The sequence below is a fragment of the Haliotis cracherodii genome, unplaced genomic scaffold (genome assembly GCF_022045235.1).
Source record: "Haliotis cracherodii isolate W230 unplaced genomic scaffold, xgHalCrac1.p SCAF_1, whole genome shotgun sequence".
NCBI classification, from domain to species: Eukaryota; Metazoa; Mollusca; class Gastropoda; order Lepetellida; family Haliotidae; genus Haliotis; species Haliotis cracherodii.
The window spans coordinates 55,782,793-55,808,505 of record NW_027266264.1 but is presented as its reverse complement, the minus strand read 5'-3'; the positions used below and the strand labels follow the sequence as shown (position 1 = coordinate 55,808,505).

At 42.0% G+C, this 25,713-nt stretch overlaps 4 protein-coding genes across 6 annotated transcripts in view; 3 read left to right on the top strand and 1 right to left on the bottom strand.

The window, feature by feature from the left end:
• Nucleotides 1-565: 565 nt before the first annotated feature.
• On the top strand, nucleotides 566-3,325 carry LOC139456313 (proteoglycan 4-like). Its single transcript, XM_071237946.1, has 2 exons — nucleotides 566-608; nucleotides 1,824-3,325. Exons 1-2 carry the CDS (start codon nucleotides 566-568, stop codon nucleotides 3,323-3,325), a joined length of 1,545 nt encoding a protein of 514 aa, XP_071094047.1.
• A 12,412-nt stretch (nucleotides 3,326-15,737) lies between these two features.
• On the top strand, nucleotides 15,738-17,294 carry LOC139456305 (spidroin-1-like). The gene has a single exon (XM_071237933.1). It carries the CDS (start codon nucleotides 15,738-15,740, stop codon nucleotides 17,292-17,294), a length of 1,557 nt encoding a protein of 518 aa, XP_071094034.1.
• A 257-nt stretch (nucleotides 17,295-17,551) lies between these two features.
• Nucleotides 17,552-19,824, bottom strand: LOC139456296 (uncharacterized). Its single transcript, XM_071237924.1, has 2 exons — nucleotides 19,687-19,824; nucleotides 17,552-18,319 (listed from the first exon to the last, which is right to left on the bottom strand). Exons 1-2 carry the CDS (start codon nucleotides 19,822-19,824, stop codon nucleotides 17,552-17,554), a joined length of 906 nt encoding a protein of 301 aa, XP_071094025.1.
• A 274-nt stretch (nucleotides 19,825-20,098) lies between these two features.
• The window catches only part of LOC139465751 (zwei Ig domain protein zig-8-like), a 302,241-nt gene continuing 296,626 nt past the window's right edge, over nucleotides 20,099-25,713 (top strand). For all 3 annotated transcript variants that reach the window (XM_071247630.1, XM_071247620.1, XM_071247611.1), the window contains exon 1: nucleotides 20,099-21,003. In XM_071247630.1, coding sequence (XP_071103731.1) covers nucleotides 20,916-21,003 — 88 coding nt within the window. In that variant the 5' untranslated portion in view covers nucleotides 20,099-20,915. The remainder of the gene's footprint in view (nucleotides 21,004-25,713) is intronic.

The following is a 25,713-nucleotide window of genomic DNA, read 5'->3' as shown; positions in this document are numbered from 1 at the left end:
ATTGCGCTTATATAGCGATGTGCATGCACGTGTGTGTGTGTGTGGCTGCTTGATCTGGTCCGGACTGATGCCGATTTATAGTGCTAGCACACTGAGGTACCCCACTCAGACACAGTATACTGACTCTGAGCCAACCAGTCCTTGTTTTAGCCCTTTAATGTCGAGCGCCAGACAGGGTAACAACAAGTACCATCTTTTAACGTCTATTGGTATGACACGGCCGGGGATCGAACCTTCCACTCTCCAGGCAGACGCTCTACCACTAGACCATGGAGGCAGTCCAGTAACAACTAAGACCCAGGCTTGAATGTCTCACTGATAGAACCCCAGACTTGGAGGCATGATAAGAGACTCTTTGCCTTTCACCAGTTTTAGATCGGGTGATATATGCTTCTACAAAGTGTCTTTTCACGAGCATCTGATGTTATCACTATCTGATAGGGAGTCATGAATACTTGCTCATGCTATGGTCAGAACAACAATCAACTCTGTTTTTGGCAAAGATTTCTTATGAATATGGAAAGTAGGGCTGGGATGGGTAACTCTGGTCGGGTGGGTGATGGTGATGGTGATGGAAGAAAGGGGATCAGGTGGCCACAATGGCTCAAGTGTGAAAATAACAGCTTGACCACCTTTTTACATCTTGATTGAACCACCGACCTTCAGCTCTCCAGGCACATGCCCTTATGATCCACGACACCATGGAGGCGGTCACATATTTATGAATTAGTCTCACCATTCACCATTTGATACATTGACATAGGTGAGTGAGTGAGCGATGGAAGGAGGGAGGGAATGTTAGCTTAGTACTGGAGAAAAACGAAATGATGCAAACATTAAAAATATAAAAAAAATAATTTTTTTTTGTTTTTTTTGTGCACTCGGCAACATTCCAGCTTTTATGGCAAGCATGGGTTGCTGATTAGGACTTGGGTACCCACAGGACTACCCAGACCCGTGGTTAGTCACATGCAGTCAAATGCATATATTATTTAATGACCAAATTATCTAAAACTCCATGGTTACACTATGAGTGACTCCTGTTCACTGTTCACTGACTATGCATGCATTTGAATAAAAATAAAACATCAGTCAACTTCAGTGTATGCATGGCCAGATTGTTTTATACATGAAGCAACATACCTTTTGCCAGGGTTACAGTCAAACTATTTCCTCTCGAGACCTACAGTGGGTGCCTGGGTAGGGTCAGGTAATAGCATGGTGGGTACCTGGGTAGTAAATTTGGAATCGTCCTAGCTGTAATGAAAAGGGTTTCGTTACTTTTTCTTACAGATCTGCTCATCCTAAAAAAATTAACATAGGGATAAAAACCAAAAATAATGTTTCTCTATTCAGCTGAACGCAAACTTAAATGTTGACAAAAAAGAATGGTCTATAATATGGTAAACTGCAAGAGAAATGAGACAACTTGAAAAATATAACTTGACATGACTCTTTGAAGAACAGAAAAACAATCTCAAAAGGCTTTATTTGTTTCCCACCTACAAACAAGTATTTGACAGAAAGAAATTTGTAAAGAAAGAAATAAAAAGCAAGTCTGACATTAGCTTTAACCTACTCAAACAAAAAGTGCTTACTTCAAGACCTTCACGTCATCTTGACTCAGCTAGAACATCCATCTAACACTTAAGGGACAGACCATTCTATTGGATATTCTTGGAAATTGGGGTTGGGTGGAGGGGGAGAAAGGGAATGCTGCCATTTACCAAAATAAATAACTTCTCATCAATAATTTACAACAACAAAATTGTTTGATGGTGTTGTTAAAAAGAATTAAAATTGTTTGGTTTCAAACACTACAGCCCTACAACCCTACAGCCCTACAACCTTACAACCCTACAATCCTACAGCCCTACAATCCTACAACCCTACAACCCTACAGCCCTACAACCCTACAACCCCAAGCCCTACAGCCCTACAACCCTTCAGCCCTACAATCCTAGAACCCAAAAGCCCTACAGCCTTACAATCCTACAACCCCAAGCCCTACAACCCTACAACCCCAAGCCCTACAACCCTACAACCCCACGCCCTACAGCCTTACAATCCTACAACCCCAAGTCCTACAGCCTTACAACCCTACAACCCCAAGCCCTACAGCCCTACAACCCTACAACCCCAAGCCCTACAACCCTACAACCCCAAGCCCTACAACCCTACAACCCCAAGCCCTACAGCCTTACAATCCTACAACCCCAAGCCCTACAGCCCTACAATCCTACAACCCCAAGCCCTACAGCCCTACAGTTCTACAGCCCTACATTCCTACAACCCCAATCCCTACAATCCTACAGCCCTACAACCTTACAGCCCTACAGCCCTTCAACCTTACAGCCCTACAACCCTACAGCCCTACAGTCCTACAACCCTACAGCCGTACAACCCTACAGCCCTACAGCCTTACAGCCCTACAGTCCTACAACCCTACAGTCCTACAGTCCTACAATCCTACAGTCCTACAGCCCTACAGCCCTTCAACCTTACAACCCTACAGTCCTACAATCCTACAGTCCTACAGCCCTACAGCCCTTCAACCTTACAGCCCTACAACCCTACAGCCCTACAGTCCTACAACCCTACAGTCCTACAGCCCTACAGCCCTACAGTCCTACAACCCTACAGTCCTACAGCCCTACAGCCCTTCAACCTTACAGCCCTACAGTCCTACAACCCTACAGCCCTACAGTCCTACAACCCTACAGCCCTACAGTCCTACAGCCCTACAGCCCTACAACCCTACAGTCCTACAACCTTACAGCCCTACAGCCCTACAACCCTACAATCCTACAATCCTACAGCCCTACAACCCTACAGCCCTACAGCCCTACAGTCCTACAACCCTACAGCCCTACAGCCCTTCAACCTTACAGCCCTACAGCCCTACAACCCTACAGCCCTACAGTCCTACAACCCTACAGCCCTTCAACCTTACAGCCCTACAGCCCTACAACCTTACAGCCCTACAGCCCTTCAACCTTACAGCCCTACAACCCTACAGCCCTACAACCTTACAGCCCTACAGTCCTACAACCCTACAGCCCTACAGCCCTTCAACCTTACAGCCCTACAGTCCTACAACCCTACAGCCCTACAGTCCTACAACCCTACAGCCCTACAGTCCTACAACCCTACAACCCTACAGCCCTACAGCCCTACAACCCTACAGCCCTACAACCCTACAGCCCTACAACCCTACAACCCTACAGCCCTACAACCCTACAGCCCTACAACCCTACAATCCTACAATCCTACAGCCCTACAACCCTACAACCCTACAGCCCTACAACCCTACAATCCAGAGTAAAGCATGACAGTAAAGAATAAAAGTAAAGCATAACTGCAGTGAACAACTAACAAAAGGTTGATCCCTTACAATTAGCTATGGGAAATCCAGTGAGCATAACCAGATCAAGTGCCTATTGTACAAGTTATTGTTAAACGGCATGACAGGACAAAACTCAATTTAAGGACAGGAATCTCTATTGAATTAAATCACCCACAAATATGATTTAATAAATCATTTGTCAGACCAAATTCAATGAACACATTACAGAGACACTGTTCCTGGGATAATGTACACACAAAATCTGACCTTCATACTCCATGGAATAGTCAATTACATTGTAACATTATACAAGGCATTCACTTTGAAAGGTAGATTGACATGAATGAAAAATGAATGGGAGTGTGTGCTGCAATCTCATTGGTTGAAAACATTGTTAAATGATATTGGATTACAGAAATCTTTTGAATTTTTAACAGCGGATGAATACTTTTTTATGTCTTTTTATCTTTTTATTTTTTTTCCGTCACAAATAACACTATCAGTTCCAAATTAAATGTCCTGTCATCGAATACTCGATACCACATACAAATTTGAAGACATATAATGTTATCTCCTTAATGTAAGATAAGAATCTGAAACCCAATTCCCGAAGGAAAGCTTCAGGCCACGTGGCCGCTGAGAAAACTCACATAAGTTCCGGCTGCGTGCGCAGCCAGCCTGACCCGAAGTTAAACTTATGTTACTAGGCAACATATATCCTTTATCTTTTTATCTCTTTTTTTTCCCCTCAGAAATAATGCTATCAGTTCCAAATGAAATGTCCTGTCATTGAATACTCATCACCACCTAATGTAAGACCAGAATCTTACAAAAATAAGTGAGAGTTTGAGTTTAATTCTGCTTTGAAAACACACCATGCACTGCATGAGAGGTGAGGTGAGGTAAGATGGTGTTTAACGTCATGTTCAAGATTATTGCTCTGATATAGCGACGTGCATGCATGTGTATGCGTGTCTGCTTGTACTAGTCTGGAATAATGCAAATCTTATAGTGCTAGCCCATTGAGATACCATGTCGCAGTTTAACATGAATCCCCAACTCAGACACAGTATACCGACTTCGAGCCAACCAGTCTTTGTTTTAACCCCTTAATGTCAAGCGCCAGACAGGGCAACAACAAGTACCATGCTTTAACGTTATCCTGACTCTGATCCGACCAGTCCATGTTTCATCCCTTACAGCATCTTTTAACGTGTTATTGTAGGACCTGTACAGGGATGGAACCCCTACCTTACGCTCTCAAGGTGGGTGTTCTCCCACCTGACCACGGAGGCGGTCCACAGCATGAGAGAGGAAAGCTCAAAACAATTATTTATTTACAACATGGAGAATGTCACATGGGCAACAGGTGGCAGCTGACTTAAGGCCTGTTTCAAACATTATCAATGTCTACGGAACACGTTTTTTTATAAAAAGATAATATCTCGACAACAGTTTGTAAGTTTTTTTATAATGACCGATTAAATGACGGATGCAATCAGGAAATTTAATAGTATATTTTTAACACAAATTGCATGTAATATGCAGGTTTCCCACATCAGAGGAAACACTGGACAGAAGAGTGCAAATGACAGATACAATGCACAATTATTTCCTTAATATATGCTTTACTAGACTTTGACCAGCAGTGCCATGATTGCATGCAAATTATGGTTTAACAATAAATCCGGAAAATACATATCATTGAATTCTATGATCGGTCCTTCCTTGATTACATGCCAATTAAATACATAAATAAAGCCTACCAAAATGTTTCACATTTAGTATTAAAGTATCAAGCAGTGAATTCTCTGATATACTTGCCATCACTACATGCTAATTGTTATATACCACCCAAAAGAACTTAAAGAACACCTGATTTTTTCATATGACAATATCTAATTTGCCATGAGTGTTCCTTAACTTCTTTTGAGTAGTATACAATAAAGGCTGGAAAAGTATGTATAACAGACTACTATTAAACTAATAAGTATTAAATTATTGGACAAGTTATGTTATCATCGAATAAACTTACACATTAAAGCTCGGGAAAATGTGCTACAGAATACTGTTAAAATAATTGGCAGTGAAGTTTTTAATTCTCTGACCAGTGGTGCCATCATTACATGATAGATATCTTTCCAATAACTCCTGTAAAAAATATATTTTTAAAAGAGCCAATTACTATGAAATATTTAGCAGTGAATATTTGGAAATGGTTTTTCAGGCTCTGTAGCTCACCTTTACTAAATGTGAACCATCAACATTTCATAAACTGATTAATACAAATTCAAATGATTTGCTAATTTTTGATAAGGCAAACAGCCATTAATCAATTAATAACTAATCCATCATTACATCAAAGTGATATTAATATCATCTTGAAGTAATAGTCTTCGAACCAGTGGTCAAAGTTGCTTTTTCAATAAAGTGGTTATGGGTACAGTGTTTAAAATTAGATCAGGATTTCTGTGAGTGTTTCATGATAACAAGTGAGAACATATTTTTTAGTATCATTCAGTTGAGCTTCAGTCGGCTCCTTCATCAGTTGTGTTGAAAAAAACAGTTCAGATCTGGAATAAACATTAAATGATAAATGCAATACAGAGTTACCCTGTTTGTTCAGATCCTGCCTATCTGGAACTTCTTAGTCTGTACTCTGCTAGTTTGGCCTGTCAGTTCGGCCTGTTAGTCGGGAACCTGTTAGTCTGATGCCTGTAAGTCTGGAGCCTGTAAGTCTGGTGCCTGTAAGTCTGGTGCCTGTAAGTCTGGAGCCTGTAAGTCTGATGCCTGTAAGTCTGGAGCCTGTAAGTCTGGTGCCTGTAAGTCTGGAGCCTGTAAGTCTGGAGCCTGTAAGTCTGGAGCCTGTTAGTCTGATGCTTGTAAGTCTGCTGTCGGTTAGCCTGATGCATGGTAGTCTGGAGCCTGTAAGTCTGGAGTCTGTTAGTCTGGTGCCTGTAAGTCTGGTGCCTGCAAGTCTGGAGCCTGTAAGTCTGGAGCCTGTTAGTCTGGTGCCTGTAAGTCTGGAGCCTGTAAGTCTGGAGCCTATAAGTCTGGTGCCTGTAAGTCTGGTGCCTGTTAGTCTGGTGCCTGTTAGTCTGGTGCCTGTTAGTCTGGTGCCTGTAAGTCTGGTGCCTGTAAGTCTGGAGCCTTTTAGTCTGGAGCCTGTAGGTCTGGTGCCTGTCAGTCTGGTGCCTGTAAGTCTGGAGCCTGTTAGTCTGGAGCCTGTAAGTCCGGTGCCTGTTAGTCTGGAGCCTGTTAGTCTGGTGCCTGTAAGTCTGATGCTTGTTAGTCTGGTGCCTGTAAGTCTGGTGCCTGTTAGTCTGGAGCCTTTTAGTCTGGAGCATGTTAGTCTGGTGCCTTTTAGTCTGGAGCCTGTTAGTCTGGTGCCTTTTGGTCTGGAAACTGTTAGCCTGGAACCTGTTTGTATGACACTTGTTAGGCTGGTGCCTGTAAGTCTGGTGCCTGTTAGTCTGGAGCCTTTTAGTCTGGAGCATGTTAGTCTGGTGCCTTTTAGTCTGGAGCCTGTTAGTCTGGTGCCTTTTGGTCTGGAAACTGTTAGCCTGGAACCTGTTTGTATGACACTTGTTAGGCTGGAACTTGTTAGCATGGTGCTTGGCAGTCTGGAACCTGTTAGTCTGATGACTATTAGTCTGGAGCCTGTTAGTTTGATGCCTGTTAGTCTGATGCTTGTTAGTCTGGTGCCTGTTAGTCTGGAGCCTTTTAGTCTGGAGCCTGTTAGTCTTGTGCCTTTTAGTCTGGAGCCTGTTAGTCTGGTGCCTTTTGGTCTGGAAACTGTTAGCCTGGAACCTGTTTGTATGACACTTGTTAGTCTGGTACTTGTTAGCATGGTGCTTGGCAGTCTGGAACCTGTTAGTCTGATGACTGTTAGTCTGGAGCCTGTTAGTTTGATGCCTGTTAGTCTGATGCTTGTTAGTCTGATGCTTGTTAGTCTGGTGCCTGTTAGTCTTGAACCTGTTAGTCTGACACATGTTTGTTTTGAACCTGTTAGTCTGGTGCCTGTTAGTCTGGAACCTGTTAGCCTGGAACCCATTAGTCTGACACATGTTAGTCAGGAACCTGTTAGCCTGGAACTTGTTAGTCTGGAAACTATTAGTCTGGTGCCTGTTAGCCTGGTACCCGTTAGTCTGACAAATGTTAGTCTGGAACCTGTTAGCCTGGAACCGGTTAGTCTGACACATATTAGTCTGGTGCCTGTTAGCCTAGACCTGTTACTCTAACACCTGTTAGTCTGGAACCTGTTGGTCCGGTGCCTGTTACTCTGACACCTGTTAGTCCAGTGCCTGTTAGTATGGGGTCTGTTAGTCTGGAACCTGTTAGCATGGTGCCTGTTACTCTGAAACCTGTTAGTCTGGGACCTGTTAGTCCGGTGCCTGTTAGTATGGGGTCTGTTAGTTGGACACCTGTTAATCTGGAGAAGCTATTAGTCTGGTGCCTGTTAGTCTGGAACCTGTTAGCCTGGAACCCGTTAGTCTGACAAATGTTAGTCTGAAACCTGTTAGCCTGGAACCCATTAGTCTGACACATATTAGTCTGGAACCTGTTAGTAGTTTGGTGCCTGTTAGCCTGGAACTTGTTAGTCTGGAACCTGTTAGTCCGGTGCCTGTTAGTTCCAGGTCTGTTAGTCTGGAACCTGTCAGTATGGTGTCTTTAGTCTGGAACCGGTTAGTCTGACACCTGTTAGTCTGATCCCTGTTAGTCTGGAACCTGTTAGTCTGACACATGTTAGTCTTGTCCATATTAGTCCCGAAACAGCTTTCCAAACAATAACTGTCAGAAAGATCAATATATAATCAAATATACATCACATGGCATGCAATTAGGAACAGATGAAGTATCAGCACTGGCCCCGTTATTATTGACCAATATTTATTATTAAACTTGATATATATCTGCATATGACTTGTCTACAGTCTGAATATAACTGATATATCCATCCAAAGTTATTAAATAAACTTGATCTGTTTACATACAACTTTGCATTGGGTTGAATTCCTTCAATATTTATAATACCTGTCATTTAAAATCTCATAATGTGACCATTAATCTCATTAACATAGACCAGTTTGGCTGATTATTAAGCTCCATCAATGCTAACTAATAACTCATATACTATTTGGTTCAAATCCATCAATATTTGTTCAAGTCAATTTCATCCTCAAGAAACATATTTTTAGCAATGTAGGCATAAGCCAAGAAAGTAATATTTGACCTACAACTAACCAATTTACTGGCCGTTCAAGGACTGTTCAAAACATATTACACTCAATGCCATCAATATTTCCAGAAACAAGACCTTGAGTTGATTGTCAGTTATCACATGCCATTTGACCTAATAAATAATGACTGATTTGGATGATTATTAAACCTGATCTGTTTTCATATCATCTATGTACAAATTGAACATGGTTCAAATCTATCAGTAATTGCTCAAATAATCCCCCAGATGGTCCCCGAGCTGCCATTGTGTCACCCTTGACTTCACACATCATGATTGATTTGAATGGTTTTCGAACTTGACCTGTTTTAGGTAGAGGCCTATCTAAATACAACATCTGACCCAAATCAATCAATATTTGTCAAAATTACCCCCCAAAACAAACCCCAGCTTGGCCATCATGTGACCTCTACTTCCTGCTAAATAACTAATTTGGCTGGCTCAATGAAACTGACCTATCTTTCATGGGGGACAATCTAGAAACCAAATTTGGGAAATACATCCATAATTGTTTGAGATCATCCTTTTTCTGCAAACCAAAACATGAAAGTGTTCTTCAATGGAATGAAATCAATCTAAAATACAGTACACATATTATGTTTCTCAATGTAATATTTAATTGAAAATCTACAACAATAGTTGAAAATGCTAATGCTGATATATCATCAGGCCTACTGAATATACACACCAAACTTCATACACATATTAACATTTGACAATTGTCTAAACTAGAGTTTGGGCAGCCATTTTGAAATCCAGAAGTGGAATCATCCATGCAACAAATCAGCTCCCGATGCCTTGAAACTTTAGTGGATATATCACTGATATGATTGAACTGCCAAGGTAAGTGCAAGGTAGTACACATGCAATCACAGGACAAAAAGAGTTCAAGAACCAAAATATGACGATACATGTTCCGATACTGAACACAGTGGCTTTATAATATAATAATATTTGAGACACAGAAAACATTTAATATCAGTGTCATGCAGGGATAGCCCAGGAAATCAGATTCGGAGTCTGTGATTATTTTTCCTAGAGACCATTTGAGCGATCATACATGCCAAATTTCAGTCTCAATCTCAGACCAGACTAAAAATAAAAGAACTCTGCAGAGGAAAGACATATTATTATAGGTAAAATGGATATAATTATCATTAAACTGCCCGCATGTTATCAGAAATGAGCGGGCCACTGTACCTTGATAATTCCCTCATATTACTTGACGAAGGGCCATTATCACACCCGTTGTCAGGGTAATGTCATGAGTATAGGGATAGGTGACGTCACATTCAACAGTGACGTCATCTGATTTGCTCTATGACATTTCCATATTTGGGTCAGTGACATTTGTGTTGATTGCAGTAAATGTTTCAAAACCGATATTGTTGTTTTTATTAGATAACGGAATTGCTATTTTTCAGGGCATTATCATTTGCAGAAGTCCTTGGTCTTTTCAACTGGCCTCCTCTGTCGGCAGTTAATGTAAGACCTGGGGCTTCTGCAAATGACAATGGCCTGAAAAATAGTGATACCCTTATAATATTGCTGGAAAGTTTAACAACTGGATTTGGATGAAACACAGGCTTGTAATCTTGAATCGGGGACTCTTCAAATTCTTTACTGTTAAATGCAGACAATAAAAGAGTTGTTTTCCATTAAAGTGGCATATCAGATATACATTGCCAATAACAAAACTCTCATCCACACAAATTTAATATGGCATAGTAATGGAGAAAAAATACCTTAGGGGTTCAATATAATCATACCAATCATTTTATCCTCAGCCACAATAATTTTGAATTGACTTTATTCTGATTGTTATTACAGACATTGGTTTTTGTCAGTACAGCATAGTATAGTGCCGTATTTGGTAAGTGCTTCTCTGTTGCAATATGAATCATCTTGCAGTACAATCATGTCAGAGATATAGGTCTTCAGAAACCCATGCTTGCCGTAAAAGGTGACTATGCTTGTCATAAAAGGCGACTAACGGGATCGGGTGGTCAGGCTCGCTGACTTGGTTGATGCATGTCATCGATCCAAATGGCGTGGATCTATGCTCATGACATTAATCACTGGATTGTCTGGTCCAGACTTGATTATTTACAGACCGCCATCATATAGCTGGAATATTGCTGTGCGGCGTAAAACAACAAACTAACCAACCAATCATGTCAGAAGACTAGCAGCAACATCTGGATGGCTTATACATATTTTCTGTGCCATGCTTCTTGGGTAAAATTACCCATCACAATGACATTTAAGGAAGAATATTTGAAATGAGATAGGAAAATGTAAGATGGCATAGTCTTATTTTTGCTGAGATTATAATTTTAAACACATGACATACATAAAATGGACAACATATTGGATCAGAGAACATACTTCCAATCTGTATTGAGGTTATTCACACGACCAAATGTTTTCCCATAGACTTCTACAGTAACGTTATATATTCTTTTTAAATAACTAAGCATTCAACAGCTATTACCTGTGTGCACAGCTTGGCCTTAGAGCAGCAGTAAAAAAATAAAAAATGACTAGCTTAGCCAGAGCCTTTTCTGAGTACCGGAAGCTAAACACTCCACCCCCAGTTTCGCACCAAATGTCATCTACTTGAAGATAGCTGTGGTCACATTCAGCATAAGTCATCATGTTGAAAAAGACAGTGCTAAATATAGAAAAACATGGTCATTTTTAATAACTGGATGGAGGTACATTTAAAAGACATAAAAATCTTACAGAATATCCTCCAATCACAGCCTGCAGATATCTCTCGATCTGCACTGAAGGCTCCCTACGAAAACAGCACTATCCAAACTGGTTCTGATTTGGTGTAGTAGAACCTTGAGCCATGCATTGTCTGTTGTTTAATGCTGCAGTAAGCAAAATTCCAACTGGATCAATGTGGCCTGTACTATAAAGAGTCTGGACGAAATCTGGACCAGCGATTAAAAACATAATCAGTGATCACCGAGTCAGATCATCTGATCTGACTTTGTCACCTCTTATGACCAGCAAAGGATGTCGAGGACCTATTGCATCCCCTTCGTTGTTGATAAAGATAAGGATTACTGGTAGGCGTAATGAGAAATGAGTTTGCGACATTGCTGATGTCATTTTCAAAAGTTATACATTGTTGCTCAAGCTATCAAACACTATTTTGCCTGGCCTTGTTTTAATTATTTACGGGCACGCCAGAAACCTATGATTGTGGGTTCGAATCATGGTTCGCCCCGATTATGTTTCTAGGTTTGTCAGCACCATACCCATGCTCGTGGGTTTCACCGAAGTGGTAAACGTCTGAGAACTGCATCATTTCGGACTTTCCTCCCACATTAAGCTGACATGCCGTGATATAACTGGAATAATGTTAAAAGCGGCGTTAAACATAACTCACCCACTTTAATTATTTACAGGCCGTGATGAAAAAGCTGCTATATAACAACATTCACTTACTTTACTTGAATTTTAGTGTGAGTGAGTGAGTGAGTTTGAGTTTATGCCTCTTTTAGCAATATTCCAGCAATATCACGGCAGGGGACACCAGAAATGAGCTTCACACATTGTACCCATTTCGGGAATCAAACCTGGTTTTAAGCGTGACAAGGGAACGCTTTAACCACAAGGCTACCTGACCGCCCTAAATATGAGTGTGATGCTGACATGTTTTGTTAAGTTCGTGCAGTTGGTTTTGAATTCATGACAAGATAGTATGGGTGGTCAACTTCTATATTACAAGTTGAAGTTGTGATTAGTAACATGTCTCACTTCTAAATGCCATCCAAAGATCGTGTTTGAAATATTAACAAAGCCTGTCTCGCTTGTTGATGACATTTAATCCAACAGTTGTAAAAGGAAGCAAGTTTGAGAGAACTGAGGATGACTCTGGTATTGATTAAGTTTCTGTCCATTATTACATGTGATAGCGAAATGATTTTTAATCTCACAACGAAACTGATGCTAGATACATGGAAGCCTATAGGTCTGGGGATCCCCATAGTATATCGCAACACACTTGGCCATCTCTGAAAACATTCGATCCATAAGAGTTAGTGAGAGGGACACTGTTTTGAACAGAATTTTAGTACAGTCGTGCCTCGTTTATACGGACACTTGCGTCATTTCACAATTCGTCCGTATAAACGAATTTCCGTATAACTGAAACCAGCTTCTTACTGGAAGAGTTACTTCCCTTCAATTATGTAAAATACACAAGGTAATCTTAATCCCTAGATATAAAACAATTCCTCTTAATGTTCTCGTAATACGTAATCAAGGTCAACTTTGACCTCTGACCTCCACAGACGCCATATTTATCGAAGGGGATTACATGTACAATAAACAAGCTCGTCTCAAACGTAACTCAGTGTCACTTGGTTAATTGACTTCTCACGAATCAAAGGATTTCCACCAGCGGAAGTGTATTGTCCGGATAAGTGAGACAATTTTGAGTGCATTTCAGTGTTTTGTGTATGAAAATGACCGTCCGGTTCCGGAAACTGAATTTCCGGATATACGGGTAAATTTGTATAGTAATTATTTCGTTTTGAATGAAAATCGTCCGGGAACCGAGGTTTCCGGATATCTGAAGTCCGTATAAGCGGGGCACGACTGTATCAGCTTATGTGGGAGTTTTGTTTGTTTGTTTGTTGTTCAACTCTGTACTCAGCAATATTCCAGCTATATGATGGTGGTCTGTAGATATTCAAGTCTGGACCAGACAATCCAGTGATTGACATCATGAGTATTGATCCAGGCAATTGGGATACGATGACATGCATCAACCAAGTCAGCAAGTCTTACCACCCGATCCCATTAGTCGCCTCTTACGACAAGCAAAGTCGCCTTTAACAGCAAGCTTGGGATGCTGAGGAACTATTCTAACCCAGATCTTCACAGGTCAAGAGGCCTGAAGTGAATTAAATGCAAAAAATGCGAGTGGTCTTTGCTAGCATTAATTAACCTAATGACTTAATGACAATCAGCAATAAGACGGCCTTACTGCACACTTTGGATAGCGGAAATACCAATTTGAAAGAAACATGAACACAGTTTATTGAGCAGCATTTGTAACAAGTATATATATAACAATGTCATTCAAAGACTAGGAATTACACAATGGGCATCCGGTGAGTTATCACTGCTTGGGTCAAGAGTTCTACCCACTCGTGTCACGCTTGTTGACACTTTCTCCACATACCAATCAGTGAACTGTTGTTGGTTCAATTATATTATTGCATTTGAACTTCCTTAATGCCAGTCAAAAGAGTAAACATATAAATTGTGTGTTATTTTTTGGAAAAGGCTGTTTATTGTTTTTACGGAAGTGGTCTACTCAGCGCTAATAAGCGGCACTTTTTGCTGTTTGATTGGATTGAGGCAAGGATTTGTATGTATCATTCCACTGGGGATGGGGTGGGGGGAGTCGCATTGATACTGAGTCGCGTTTTTGGCTAGGGGTCAGCAGTCGTATTAATTTGTAGACGCATTAATTTCCAGATTTACAGTATTTAAACAAGGTGAATCTGGGATTCGAACCCACACACTATACAAACTGGCAAGCCTAAGGGAAGCAACTCTTCAGAGCAAACTGCAGACCCTCAACCAAGAGACATGCAACTGGATTACAATGGAATGGATGCCATTGACATGGCCAGTCTGTGATGCTGGGTCTCACTATGTACACAACTACAGTTGTCACTGAAAACACCTGCCACATTTCTGCTTCAACAAACACAACCATTTTGCACAAATGACAAAACCGTTTTTTCCATGTTTCATCATGTAAATGAAGAAATATATTAAATTAGATATCTGTGTACATAGTGCCTATAAGTAATTGTTGTGTTTTCTTATTAAGGTAATTTAGAAAAATAATCGGAGAAAAGGTTATTTCGTATGTATGTCCTTTGATGCTTGGGAGTGCTGGAACCTGAGTGTTTTTCTTGGACTTCACACAACCTGACTCAGACAAAATAGCTTAACACATAAACATACTCTGGAAATAACTTCACTGTGCTGAACTAAATGAAGGTTTAGATTTGTTAATGTTTGGAATACAATCAATACTTTCTTGTGAGCGAGGAATTTGTCTTTAAAAAATCGTACTCAATGTCAGTTCTATCAGCTTAACGTTGGTTGAAAACCTAATGTGATGCAGGTCATAGACGTTCACCATGAACATGGGTATTGAGCTCACAACCCAGGGATCCTAATCAGGGTGATTCTGGGACTCAAACCACCATCCTAGGATCCTTGCATTCCAAAGGGACACAATCCTGCACAGTGAGTTTTGAGTCCTGAAGATCTTTGTCTAAAATCAAGCAAATGACATTTTTATCTAACCAATCTTTAGACAGATAATATAAAATTTAAACTATTTTAATATCACTCATGTTATTACACCTTACTTGGTTTGATAATGCAAACATGTCAGCTAAAATTGATTTCTCGTATCCTTAGACCAGTTTGTTTAATACTTAAAAATGACCAAACTTTAAAATTTAATCAATAGTTATGTACATTAAACAATAATCATTATACCGTATTCAACGTAATAAGCGCCAAGGGTGCTCTCAAAATTAGAAATAGGGGGCTCTTATTAGAATATAATTCTGGTGAAAGTGTTGAGAGATCGTAAATTTCGTGGTTTATCCTCACAGCCTGAAATGATACAAAAGAAAAGTCTGGGCGTATCATACACGACAGATATATTTTTCCGGAATTTAATTGCCTGTAATTAAGGGTGCAAATAACACATAAGTGCGTCTAATACAAAAATAAATAAGTCCTGTGTACATTGATCAGTTGGAAGGGTGCTAATTGGGATTGTTCTTAAGGGGTATTTATCATTGTCACATTGGCCCTAATATACTAATATGCGTCCTCCCATGGGCACTCAAATTATAATGGGGGAGCTAGAAATGTTCCATGATGAGTGAGTGAGTACGTTTTTACACCACTTTTAGCAATATTCAAGCAATATCATGGCAGGAGACACCAGAAATGAGCTTCGGGTCTTCGGCGTGATGAGCAAATGCTTTAACCACTAGACTACCCAATCGCCCCTCTTTCTGGTTAAAACAATCAAAGGAACAAAATGTATTCATACAACATCATTATTAACATTCGACTTGAACTATCTAGATGGGCTGGGTCAAAGACTTGGGGAACTTGGAGCAAGGGCCTGGGACAAGGGCTGGGGACAAGGGCTGGAGACAAGGGCTGGGGACAAGGGCTGGGGACAAGGGATGGATACAAAGGCTGGGGACAAGGGATGGATACAAAGGCTGGGGACAAGGGCTGGAGACAAGGGCTGGGGACAAGGGCTGGGGACAAGGGATGGATACAAAGGCTGGGACAAGGGATGGATACAAAGGCTTGGGACAAGGGCTGGGACAAGGGCTCGGACAAGGGCTGGGGACAAAGGCTGGAGACAAGGGCTGGGACAAAGGCTGGAGACAAGGGATAGTGCAAGGGCTGGGGACAAGGGCTGGGACAAGGGCTGGGGACAAGGGCTGGGGGCAAGGGCTGTGGACAAGGGCTGGATACAAAGGCTGGGGACAAGGGCTGGATACAAAGGCTGGGGACAAGGGCTGGGACAAGGGCTGGGACAAGGGCTGTGGACAAGGGCTGTGGACAAAGGCTGGGGACAAGGGCTGGGACAAGGGCTGTGGACAAAGGCTGGGGACAAGGGCTGGGGACAAGGGCTGGGGACAAAGGCTGGAGACAAGGGCTGGATACAAAGGCTGGGGACAAGGGCTGGGACAAGGGTTGGGACAAGGGCTGGGGACAAAGGCTGAGGACAAGGGCTGGGGACAAGGGCTGGGGACAAAGGCTGGAGACAAGGGCTGGATACAAAGGCTGGGGACAAGGGCTGGATACAAAGGCTGGGGACAAGGGCTGGGACAAGGGTTGGGACAAGGGCTGAGGACAAGGGCTAGTGCAAGGGCTGGAAACAAGGGCTGGGGACAAGGGCTGGAGACAAGGGCTAGTGCAAGGGCTAGGGACAAGGGCTGGGACAAGGGCTGGGGACAAGGGTTGGAAATAAAGGCTGGGGACAAGGGCTGGATACAAAGGCTTGGAACAAGGGCTGGGACAAGGGTTGGGACAAGGGCTGGGGACAAGGGCTGGAGACAAGGGCTGGCTGGGGACAAGGGCTGGGGACAAGGGCTGGATACAAAGGCTGGGGACAAGGGCTGGAGACAAGGGCTGGAGACAAGGGCTGGAGACAAGGGCTGGGACAAGGGCTGGGGACAAAGGCTGGATCGAGGGCTGGAGTCAAGGGCTGGGACAAGGGTTGGGACAAAGGCTGAGGGCAATGGCTGGAGACAAGGGCTGGTGCAAGGGCTAGGACAAGGGTTAAGGAAAGGGCTTGGGCAAGAGCAAGGGACAATGGTTAAAGCAAGGGCTTGGGGCAAGGTCTGGGACAAGGGCTGGGGGCAATGGCTAAAGCAAGGGCTGGATGCCAGGGCTGGGTCCAAGGGCTGGGTGCAAGGGCTGGAGGCAAGGGCTTGGTGCAAGGGCTGGAGGCAAGGACTGGGGGCAAGGGCTGGGACAAGGGTTGGGACAAGGGTTGGGACAAGGGCTGGAGACAAGGGCTGGAACAAGGCCTGGAGTCAAGGGCTGGGACAAGGGTTGGGACAAGGGCTGGGGGCAAGGGCTGGAGACAAGGGCTGGTGCCAGGGCTGGGACAAGGGTTAAGGAAAGGGCTGGGGCAAGAGCAAGGGGCAATGGTTAAAGCAAGGGCTTGGGACACAGGCTGGGGGCAAGGGCTGGAGACAAGGGCTGGTGCAAGGGCTGGGACTAGGGTTAAGGAAAGGGCTGGGGCAAGAACAAGGGGCAATGGTAAAAGCAAGGGCTTGGGGCAAGGTCTGGGACAAGGGCTGGGGGCAATGGCTAAAGCAAGGGCTAAGGGCAAAGTCTGGAGACAAGGGCTGGGATAAATGCTGGGACAAGGACTAGTCCTGGAGGCAAGGGCTGGGTGCAAGGGCTGGATGCAAGGACTGGGTGCAAGGGCTAGGGCAAGGGCTGGATGCCAGGGCTGGGTGCAAGGGCTGGGTGCAAGGGCTGGGTGCAAGGGCTGGGGGCAAGGGCTGGGTGCCAGGGCTGGGTGCAAGGGCTAGGGCAAGGGCTGGATGCCAGGGCTGGGTGTAAGGGCTGGGGGCAAGGGCTAGATGCCAGGGCTGGGTGCAAGGGCTGGATGCCAGGGCTGGGTCCAAGGGCTGGGTGCAAGGGCTGGGGGCAAGGGCTGGAGGCAAGGGCTGGGTGCAAGGGCTGGGGGCAAGGGCTGGGGGCAAGGGCTGGGTGCAAGGGTTGGATGCAAGGGTTGGATGCAAGGGCTGGGTGCAAGGGTTGGATGCCAGGGATGGGTGCAAGGGTTGGATGCAAGGGTTGGATGCAAGGGCTGGGTGCAAAGGCTGGATGCCAGGGATGAGTGCAAGGGCTAGGGCAAGGGCTGGGTGCAAGGGCTGGGTCCAAGAGCTGGGTGCAAGGGCTGGGGGCAAGGGCTGGAGGCAAGGGCTGGGTGCAAGGGCTGGGGGCAAGGGCTGGGGGCAAGGGCTAGATGCCAGGGCTGGGTGCAAGGGCTGGATGCCAGGGCTGGGTCCAAGGGCTGGAGGCAAGGGCTGGGTGCAAGGGCTGGGGGCGAGGGCTGGGGGCAAGGGCTGGATGCCAGGGCTGGGGGCAAGGGCTAGGGCAAGGGGTGGAATCAAGGACTGGGGCAAGGGCTGGGACAAGCGTGTCCCAGTAGTCTAAAGCTCCACAACTTAATGTCAGGATCTGCTTGGTCATGAGTTCGAATCCCAGAAAAATATGTGTCTTTCTTCCCACATTAAACATAAAGAGAAGGATATGAAAGAAGGATATTTCGAGATCCATTTCTCTCTACAAGTCTGTCCCCAAATTTTGAGGCAAAAATGGAATCATACTTATTTGTGTTGTGCAGCTCTGTTCATGTTTCTCACATTCTAGTCTTTTCTAGACAGAGAGTGAATTGGGTTAAATGCCACTCTGAAAAATATTTCCGTTGTGTCACAGCATCTCAGCTAAATTGGGAAGAAAAGTCTGTAGCGATGCAGGTTATATTTCTTTGATGAAATCAAGCTATTATATTAATGACAAACCAACACACAAATAACTACTTTGCTAAGAGAGGGTGTTGAATTACTTTATCACCAATAAATTCTAAATCAGCTTCAGGTTTACTAAAAAAGCCATATAGGCAGAGCATGACTACTAACATATATTCAATACTTGAAGAGCAATCATACATGGAGTGTGAAAGTAACACATCGTATGTATTCAGATATGAAGTAACAGACTGAATATTCAGTTACATAATATTGCATACATAATGTGATATCTACATTATTCCAATTTCACCTGATCTATACAGTATTACTATTGATAGCCTTATGCATAGAGAATGTGAGTACGGCGACAGAGAATGAAGAGCAAGTTGTTGGAACCTGCCTCCATTCACTATAGATTGTGTACCGCCCAGCTGCTGCGAGTATAACCTATCGATGCTCTTAAAGAAGCAAAAACACACCACGAGAAAGCAATAGGAGACACTGAGGAAATGAACCAGAAGGAAAATAAAATGATTCTTTGTTTTGGCCACAGATACTGATTGTGAGAAATGAAAGGTTATGAGGAACTCTCCAGTACTCCTCAGTAGGTCCGGAGCAGGGTTGAATGATTGGAAGCCAGCTGTGAGCTACTCGGATGTGAAGAGGGCACAGCGTAATACCGGCTCCTCGTGAATATAGTGTCGATGCTAGCATGGCAAGAAGTGGCTGTGGCCGAGGAGGTTCTGATCCCAGCAATCAGCTTAACCCTAAGTAAGCTGGTAATCCGTGGGAGTGTGGCAGGCAGAGCATTAACACTACCACCTAAGCCACAAGTTAGCCAATCGACACAAATTTGTAAAAGGCTTCATAATCAATTCAGACACTTGTCAATAGATGGTATTGATTATCTTAAAGTCATATTCTTTTCTGATGACAAAACCAGCATAAGATAGGCTAGCACTGGAACCCTAACCCGATTGGCTAGTTCCAACATCAATTAAACATGCAATTCGTCTGCTCACTTGTGTAGCACATGGCCAGACACCACTACGACTGTGGTGTGGAAGCAACTCATTGACCATGCTGGGAGTATCAACAAGGGATGGCTCGACCAGCATGCACACTGTGATCGCAATGCGTTGCTGAACTAACTTAGCCATTCATTACTGTAAGGACCACTCATACTCTTGCTTGATGTCTTAAATAACCAATCACTGATGTTTGGGGACAGGAGGGAAGGTTTTTAATTTTCTTGAGTACAGTGGGTCTTTTGATTTGGTATTCATTGTTTGAGTGACTGGAGAACAATTGCTATTTTTTAATTCATTGACAACATTTTTTGTAGAGCTGACGAACCTGATATGACTGTTCAAAGTTAAGAAGACTTGCAGTCGGGAATTATACAAACAGAATCATCATCCGACTTGGCAACTGATCCGGGAAATAATCCGACGTTTGATCAGTCCGAGTCTTTTCAGGTGATCCGTATTACCCATGGAACTTCATCTCAGTATCACACAACAGAAAGGCACGCAATTTTCAAGAGCAATTTGCTTAAATTGCAACGGCAGGATGATGCCAAACGTGACGGACAGTGTGACCAGTTTCCATCTCTTATGAAGATCCTGGTCCTAGGATTGTGATAATTCACTGCTGCAGTACCGGTCAAAGTTGTTATTTAACTCTATCACTTCCGTCTCACATTCGTTCATCCTGTTTCCAAGTTCAGCACAATTTACATCAAACGATATCATCAGCACAGACGTATCACAGATATATGAGTGCTCTCACAAATCAAATTTTAAAGATTACAATTAACTGCCTTCCAATGTCATTATCAGTTTTTACTATGAAAAATGTCCACTGTTTAAAAAGTTGTGAAATTTCGGGACAGTGCTGACAGTTGGCAACAAAGACAGGAATTTGGAGTATTCAAGTGTTCGCACCGCTTCGATATAAATCAATACATGAACGGGATGGTTCATCCTACGGAGGAATAGCAATCGCTTCACTTTTTCTGAAGCGCTTGTAAGTAGTGTACAGCTCCCTTCGGCAGAGGAAGTTAAGTGTACAATCTAACATCAACAGGATTATCAGGGAGACTTCTAGTGCGAGATCAGTTCAAAATGTCAAGACAAACCTATGTGTTTCTCACCATGGCCATGGAAAAAACATGTGATAGCTCAAGACGGAAATACTAACATACAACCTGAAGAAAATTCCCACTGGAAATTGGATTGTGTTCTTCAACATGTTCTGTGATCGTAGTATTGTGTTGCTGCACTTCAAACTTGGGATAATCCTCACTCTGCATGTGTTTCTCACATCATTTGTGACAGGTAAGTCTTCTTCTTGTCCTTCTTCCTCTCAGGATTACATGATGTCCAATTCGAAACATGATATAATGTGAGTTTGTTTCAGGTGTGAGATATATTTTCATAATTCGCTAAATTTCTCTGAAAGATGTTTTGTCAATGTTTGAAAGTTTTCTTTGAAGTGAGTCTGACGAAGGATGAAAAACACAGTACAAGGAGTGTTTCTTTTGGATGCAGAAGGAAATCTGACTTAACTCGCTTGTTACTCTCTTGGGTTTATTTTCCATAACAATCATTCACGTCTTATCAAAGGACTTCATGAAAAAACAAATAATTTTATGAGGTGTTTTTTTACATTAGCTACTTCTATTCTACATTCTGGGAATGCTATGCCGCATGTACAAATACCACCCTCTGCTGTATCTTTCCTCTGAACTTTATTTCCCTGTTTGTAAAGATTTGAAGACAGTCAAGTCCTTTTGTCATTCATCCAGTTATCAACCATGACATCCCATATCTAGTAACATCAAATTAAGAGTTTACCTGCATTGTAATTTCACATATCCAGGGAGAGCATATCATCACATTTCCAGTTTCTTCAACTAATATGCACATATGCATTCAGTTACTTTCGTTACTATTTTCAGCCAGAATCTGCATTTTTTAACAGAAATCATCAGTCTTGACCTGTATTTAAACTTATAAACTTAAAATATAAAATACATGGAAATAGACTCAAACAGTAATTCGTTTTTATTCAGACATTACTGGTCATAGCCTAAATCTGCAATGACAGAAAGTTGGGAACCATTGAGCTACTATAGAAATCTATACATCGGTGAGCATTGTCGGAATGAATGATAAATAGTACTAGCAATACACACTGCCAGGTGTATGTTCTGGTATAATTCCTAATGCGCTGCGATAGTCACACTGCATCTTGTTTAAGAGCTGAATTGGTGCACTATTGTGCCTTGTATGCCCAATGGAACCTGTTTTGGCAGATAATCGAGACTGATTTTGCTTTGGCATTGACGATTTGAATGACTGTGTGTCATGATAGATTTATCATGCAGCAAAGTCATGTATCTATACCAAACTAAGTGTATACACCTGCAAACAGCACCATGTTCTGTAGAATTCCATATTAATTAGCCATCTTTAAATCATATCCTGTGTTCATTAACTGAGAAAATATATTTTTTGGTTTATAAAGTGAAATAATGACATTGAAATAGAGAAAACAAATTGATTATCCACTGATATCTCTTTAACGGTTCCATGGCAATAGTTATTTGACATCCCATATATTGCTTTCTCCGTTTCCTTGCATCATATGATGTGAGCCACGTACTTGTGACTTCTGGAGGAACATAGAGTGTTCTTGTACCAGCGTTTCATTGTATCATGTGAACCCATCCTTGTGACTATCTGGAGGAACATAGAGTGTTCTTGTACCAGCGTTTCATTATATCATGTGAACCCATCCTTGTGACTATCTGGAGGCACCAGTGTTCCTACACCAACTTTGCATCACGTATCTAACACATTTATGAAAATGAAATCAATGTCATATTTAGATGACTCAAAGATACATTGAAGATGAGGATGAATGAAACCAAAGAAGAGATGGTGGTTAATTTCTTACCACATGTATACTACTCAAAAGAAGTTAAAGAACACCTGATCCTTTCAAATCATGGCATAACAGATTAACTTTATAGTAATATGAAAGAATTGATTTTCTTTAACTTCTTTTGAGTAATATACATAAGGACATGTTTTGAAGATTATGAAAAGTATTTTCTCTTTTTGATGTTAAAAATTAATTATTACTTCAGTCTTATTAAATATGTTTCAGTGGTCATGGAATAATAACCTAAGTTTCACTGACACCGTGTGGGGCGGTCGGGTAGCCTAGTGGTTAAAGCGTTCGCTCATCACACCGAAGACCCGGGTTCAATTCCCGACATGAGTAAAATGTGTGAAGCCCATTTGTGGTGTCCCCCGCTGTGATATTGCTGGAATATTGCTAAAAGCGGCGTTAAACCATACTCACTCACTCACTTATTCACTGACACCGTGCATCATGGTGTTACTGAGTATCAACGTAGTATTTCCAACACGACACGGCACCTTTATCTAGCATCTCTACTTTCATGGTGACCACATTGTCTGTGTTTGTAATAGAATCCTAAACTTCCTTGAAAATACTTCTTTCATTCCAAGAACAAATAACGACCTGGAAAACATAATACATTTGAGACTCAATCACTAAATTCTTTTATCTTCACTTTGATATACTTCTTTCATTCAAAAACACAGACTGGTAGACATAGAAAACAGATACACTTAAGGCTCAATTATTACAAATTTCCTAACTGCTCTTTGAAATAATACTTTTATTATAAGAACACAGATTGGTTTGACACTGAAAACGAAGATAAGGCTCTGTCATTAAATTCCTAAACCTGTTCCTTGAAATACTACTTTTGTTAAAATAGCCAGACTGGTTTGAAAACATAGGTACAGATGAGGCTCTCTTGGGGAATAAAAAAAGCATGGTTCAAAATCAAAAAAGGGGAACAGGATAGAAAAATAACAAAAAAAATCACTGAAAGTATTCAACATATTCGAGGTTTATCATGCAGAATTGTTTTGTCTTGAGGTCCTGACTCTTGTTGCTGAAAAGATTATTTCAGTCAGTGCTTAAAGAGCTTATGTCCCCTGCATCTTGAAAGGCAAAATATTATCTTAAGGTTCAGTGGTGTTCTCTGTAGTCTAGGATCAACAGTCCTCCATTATGGTGGGAGGTGAACTTATAAACAAGGCATCATCATGTGTGTTAAGTGAAATAGCAACGTGACTCACGTCATTAGTAGATTCATTAATCTTATTGACAATAGGAATGGTGAAGTGAAATTGGGTTTAACATCCCATCATAGCACTCTTACAGTGACATGTATACAGTGATGTGTGTGTGTGTGTGTGTGTGTGTGTGTGTGTGTGTGTGTGTGTGTGTGTGTGTGTGTGTATGTTTGTACTAGTTTGGACAAATTTCAGTTAGTTCAAGCCCAATGAGGTACCATGCCACAATGTAACATGAATACACCAATCAGACACAGTATACTGATTCAGAGCCAACCAGTCCTTGTTTTAGCCCCTTAGTGCTCAGTGCCAGGCAGGGTAACAACAAGAACCATCTTTTGACATTTTTTAGCATGATGCAGCCGGGGATTGAATCAGCAAACTCACGCTCCCCAGGCAACCGCCTCTCAGACGTTTCTACTTACTTCACTGTCACAGATGTTTCTACTTACTTTACTGTCTCAGATTCTTCTACTTACTTCACAATCTCAGATGTTTCTACTTAATTCACCATCTCAGATGTTTCTACTTACTTCACCATCTCAGATGTTTCTATTTACTTCACTGTCTCAGATGTTTCAACTTACTTCACTGTCTCAGATGTTTCTACTCACTTCACTGTCTCAGATGTTTCTACTCACTTCACTGTCTCAGATGTTTCTACTCACTTCACTGTCTCAGATGTTTCTACTCACTTTACTGTCTCAGATGTTTCTACTCGCTTTAATGTCTCAGATGTTTCTACTCACTTCACTGTCTCAGATGTTTCTACTCGCTTTACTGTCTCAGATGTTTCTACTTACTTTACTGTCTCAGATGTTTCTACTTACTTCACTGTCTCAGACGTTTCTACTTACTTCACTGTCTCAGACGTTTCTACTTACTTCACTGTCACAGATGTTTCTACTTACTTTACTGTCTCAGATTCTTCTACTTACTTCACAATCTCAGATGTTTCTACTTAATTCACCATCTCAGATGTTTCTACTTACTTCACCATCTCAGATGTTTCTATTTACTTCACTGTCTCAGATGTTTCAACTTACTTCACTGTCTCAGATGTTTCTACTCACTTCACTGTCTCAGATGTTTCTACTCACTTCACTGTCTCAGATGTTTCTACTCACTTTACTGTCTCAGATGTTTCTACTCGCTTTAATGTCTCAGATGTTTCTACTCACTTCACTGTCTCAGATGTTTCTACTCGCTTTACTGTCTCAGATGTTTCTACTTACTTTACTGTCTCAGATGTTTCTATTTACTTCACTGTCTCAGATGTTTCTACTCACTTCACTGTCTCAGATGTTTCTACTCACTTCACTGTCTCAGATGTTTCTACTCACTTCACTGTCTCAGATGTTTCTACTTACTTCACTGTCTCAGATGTTTCTACTCACTTCACTGTCTCAGATGTTTCTACTCACTTCACTGTCTCAGATGTTTCTACTCACTTCACTGTCTCAGATGTTTCTACTCACTTCACTGTCTCAGATGTTTCTACTCACTTCACTGTCTCAGATGTTTCTACTCACTTCACTGTCTCAGATGTTTCTACTCACTTTACTGTCTCAGATGTTTCTACTCGCTTTACTGTCTCAGATGTTTCTACTTACTTTACTGTCTCAGATGTTTCTACTTACTTCATTGTCTCAGATGTTTCTACTTACTTCACCATCTCAGATGTTTCTACTTACTTCACTGTCTCAGACGTTTCTACTTACTTCACTGTCTCAGATGTTTCTACTCACTTCACCATCTCAGATGTTTCTACTTACTTCACTGTCTCAGATGTTCCTACTCGCTTTACTGTCATAGATGTTTCTACTTACTTCACTGTCTCAGATGTTTCTACTTACTTCACTGTCT

Bases quoted from the DNA above. Each gene is read 5' to 3' on its own strand.
- LOC139456305 (XM_071237933.1), top strand. From the start codon at position 15,738: ATGGGCTGGGTCAAAGACTTGGGGAACTTGGAGCAAGGGCCTGGGACA.
- LOC139456296 (XM_071237924.1), bottom strand. From the start codon at position 19,824: ATGGCTAAGTTAGTTCAGCAACGCATTGCGATCACAGTGTGCATGCTG. The intron at 18,320-19,686 runs GTGAGCAGACGA...CGCTTGTCCCAG, and splicing joins TCTGGCCATGTGCTACACAA to CCCTTGCCCCAGTCCTTGAT.
- LOC139456313 (XM_071237946.1), top strand. From the start codon at position 566: ATGGTGATGGAAGAAAGGGGATCAGGTGGCCACAATGGCTCAA. The intron at 609-1,823 runs GTGTGAAAATAA...CAAACACTACAG, and splicing joins AGGTGGCCACAATGGCTCAA to CCCTACAACCCTACAGCCCT.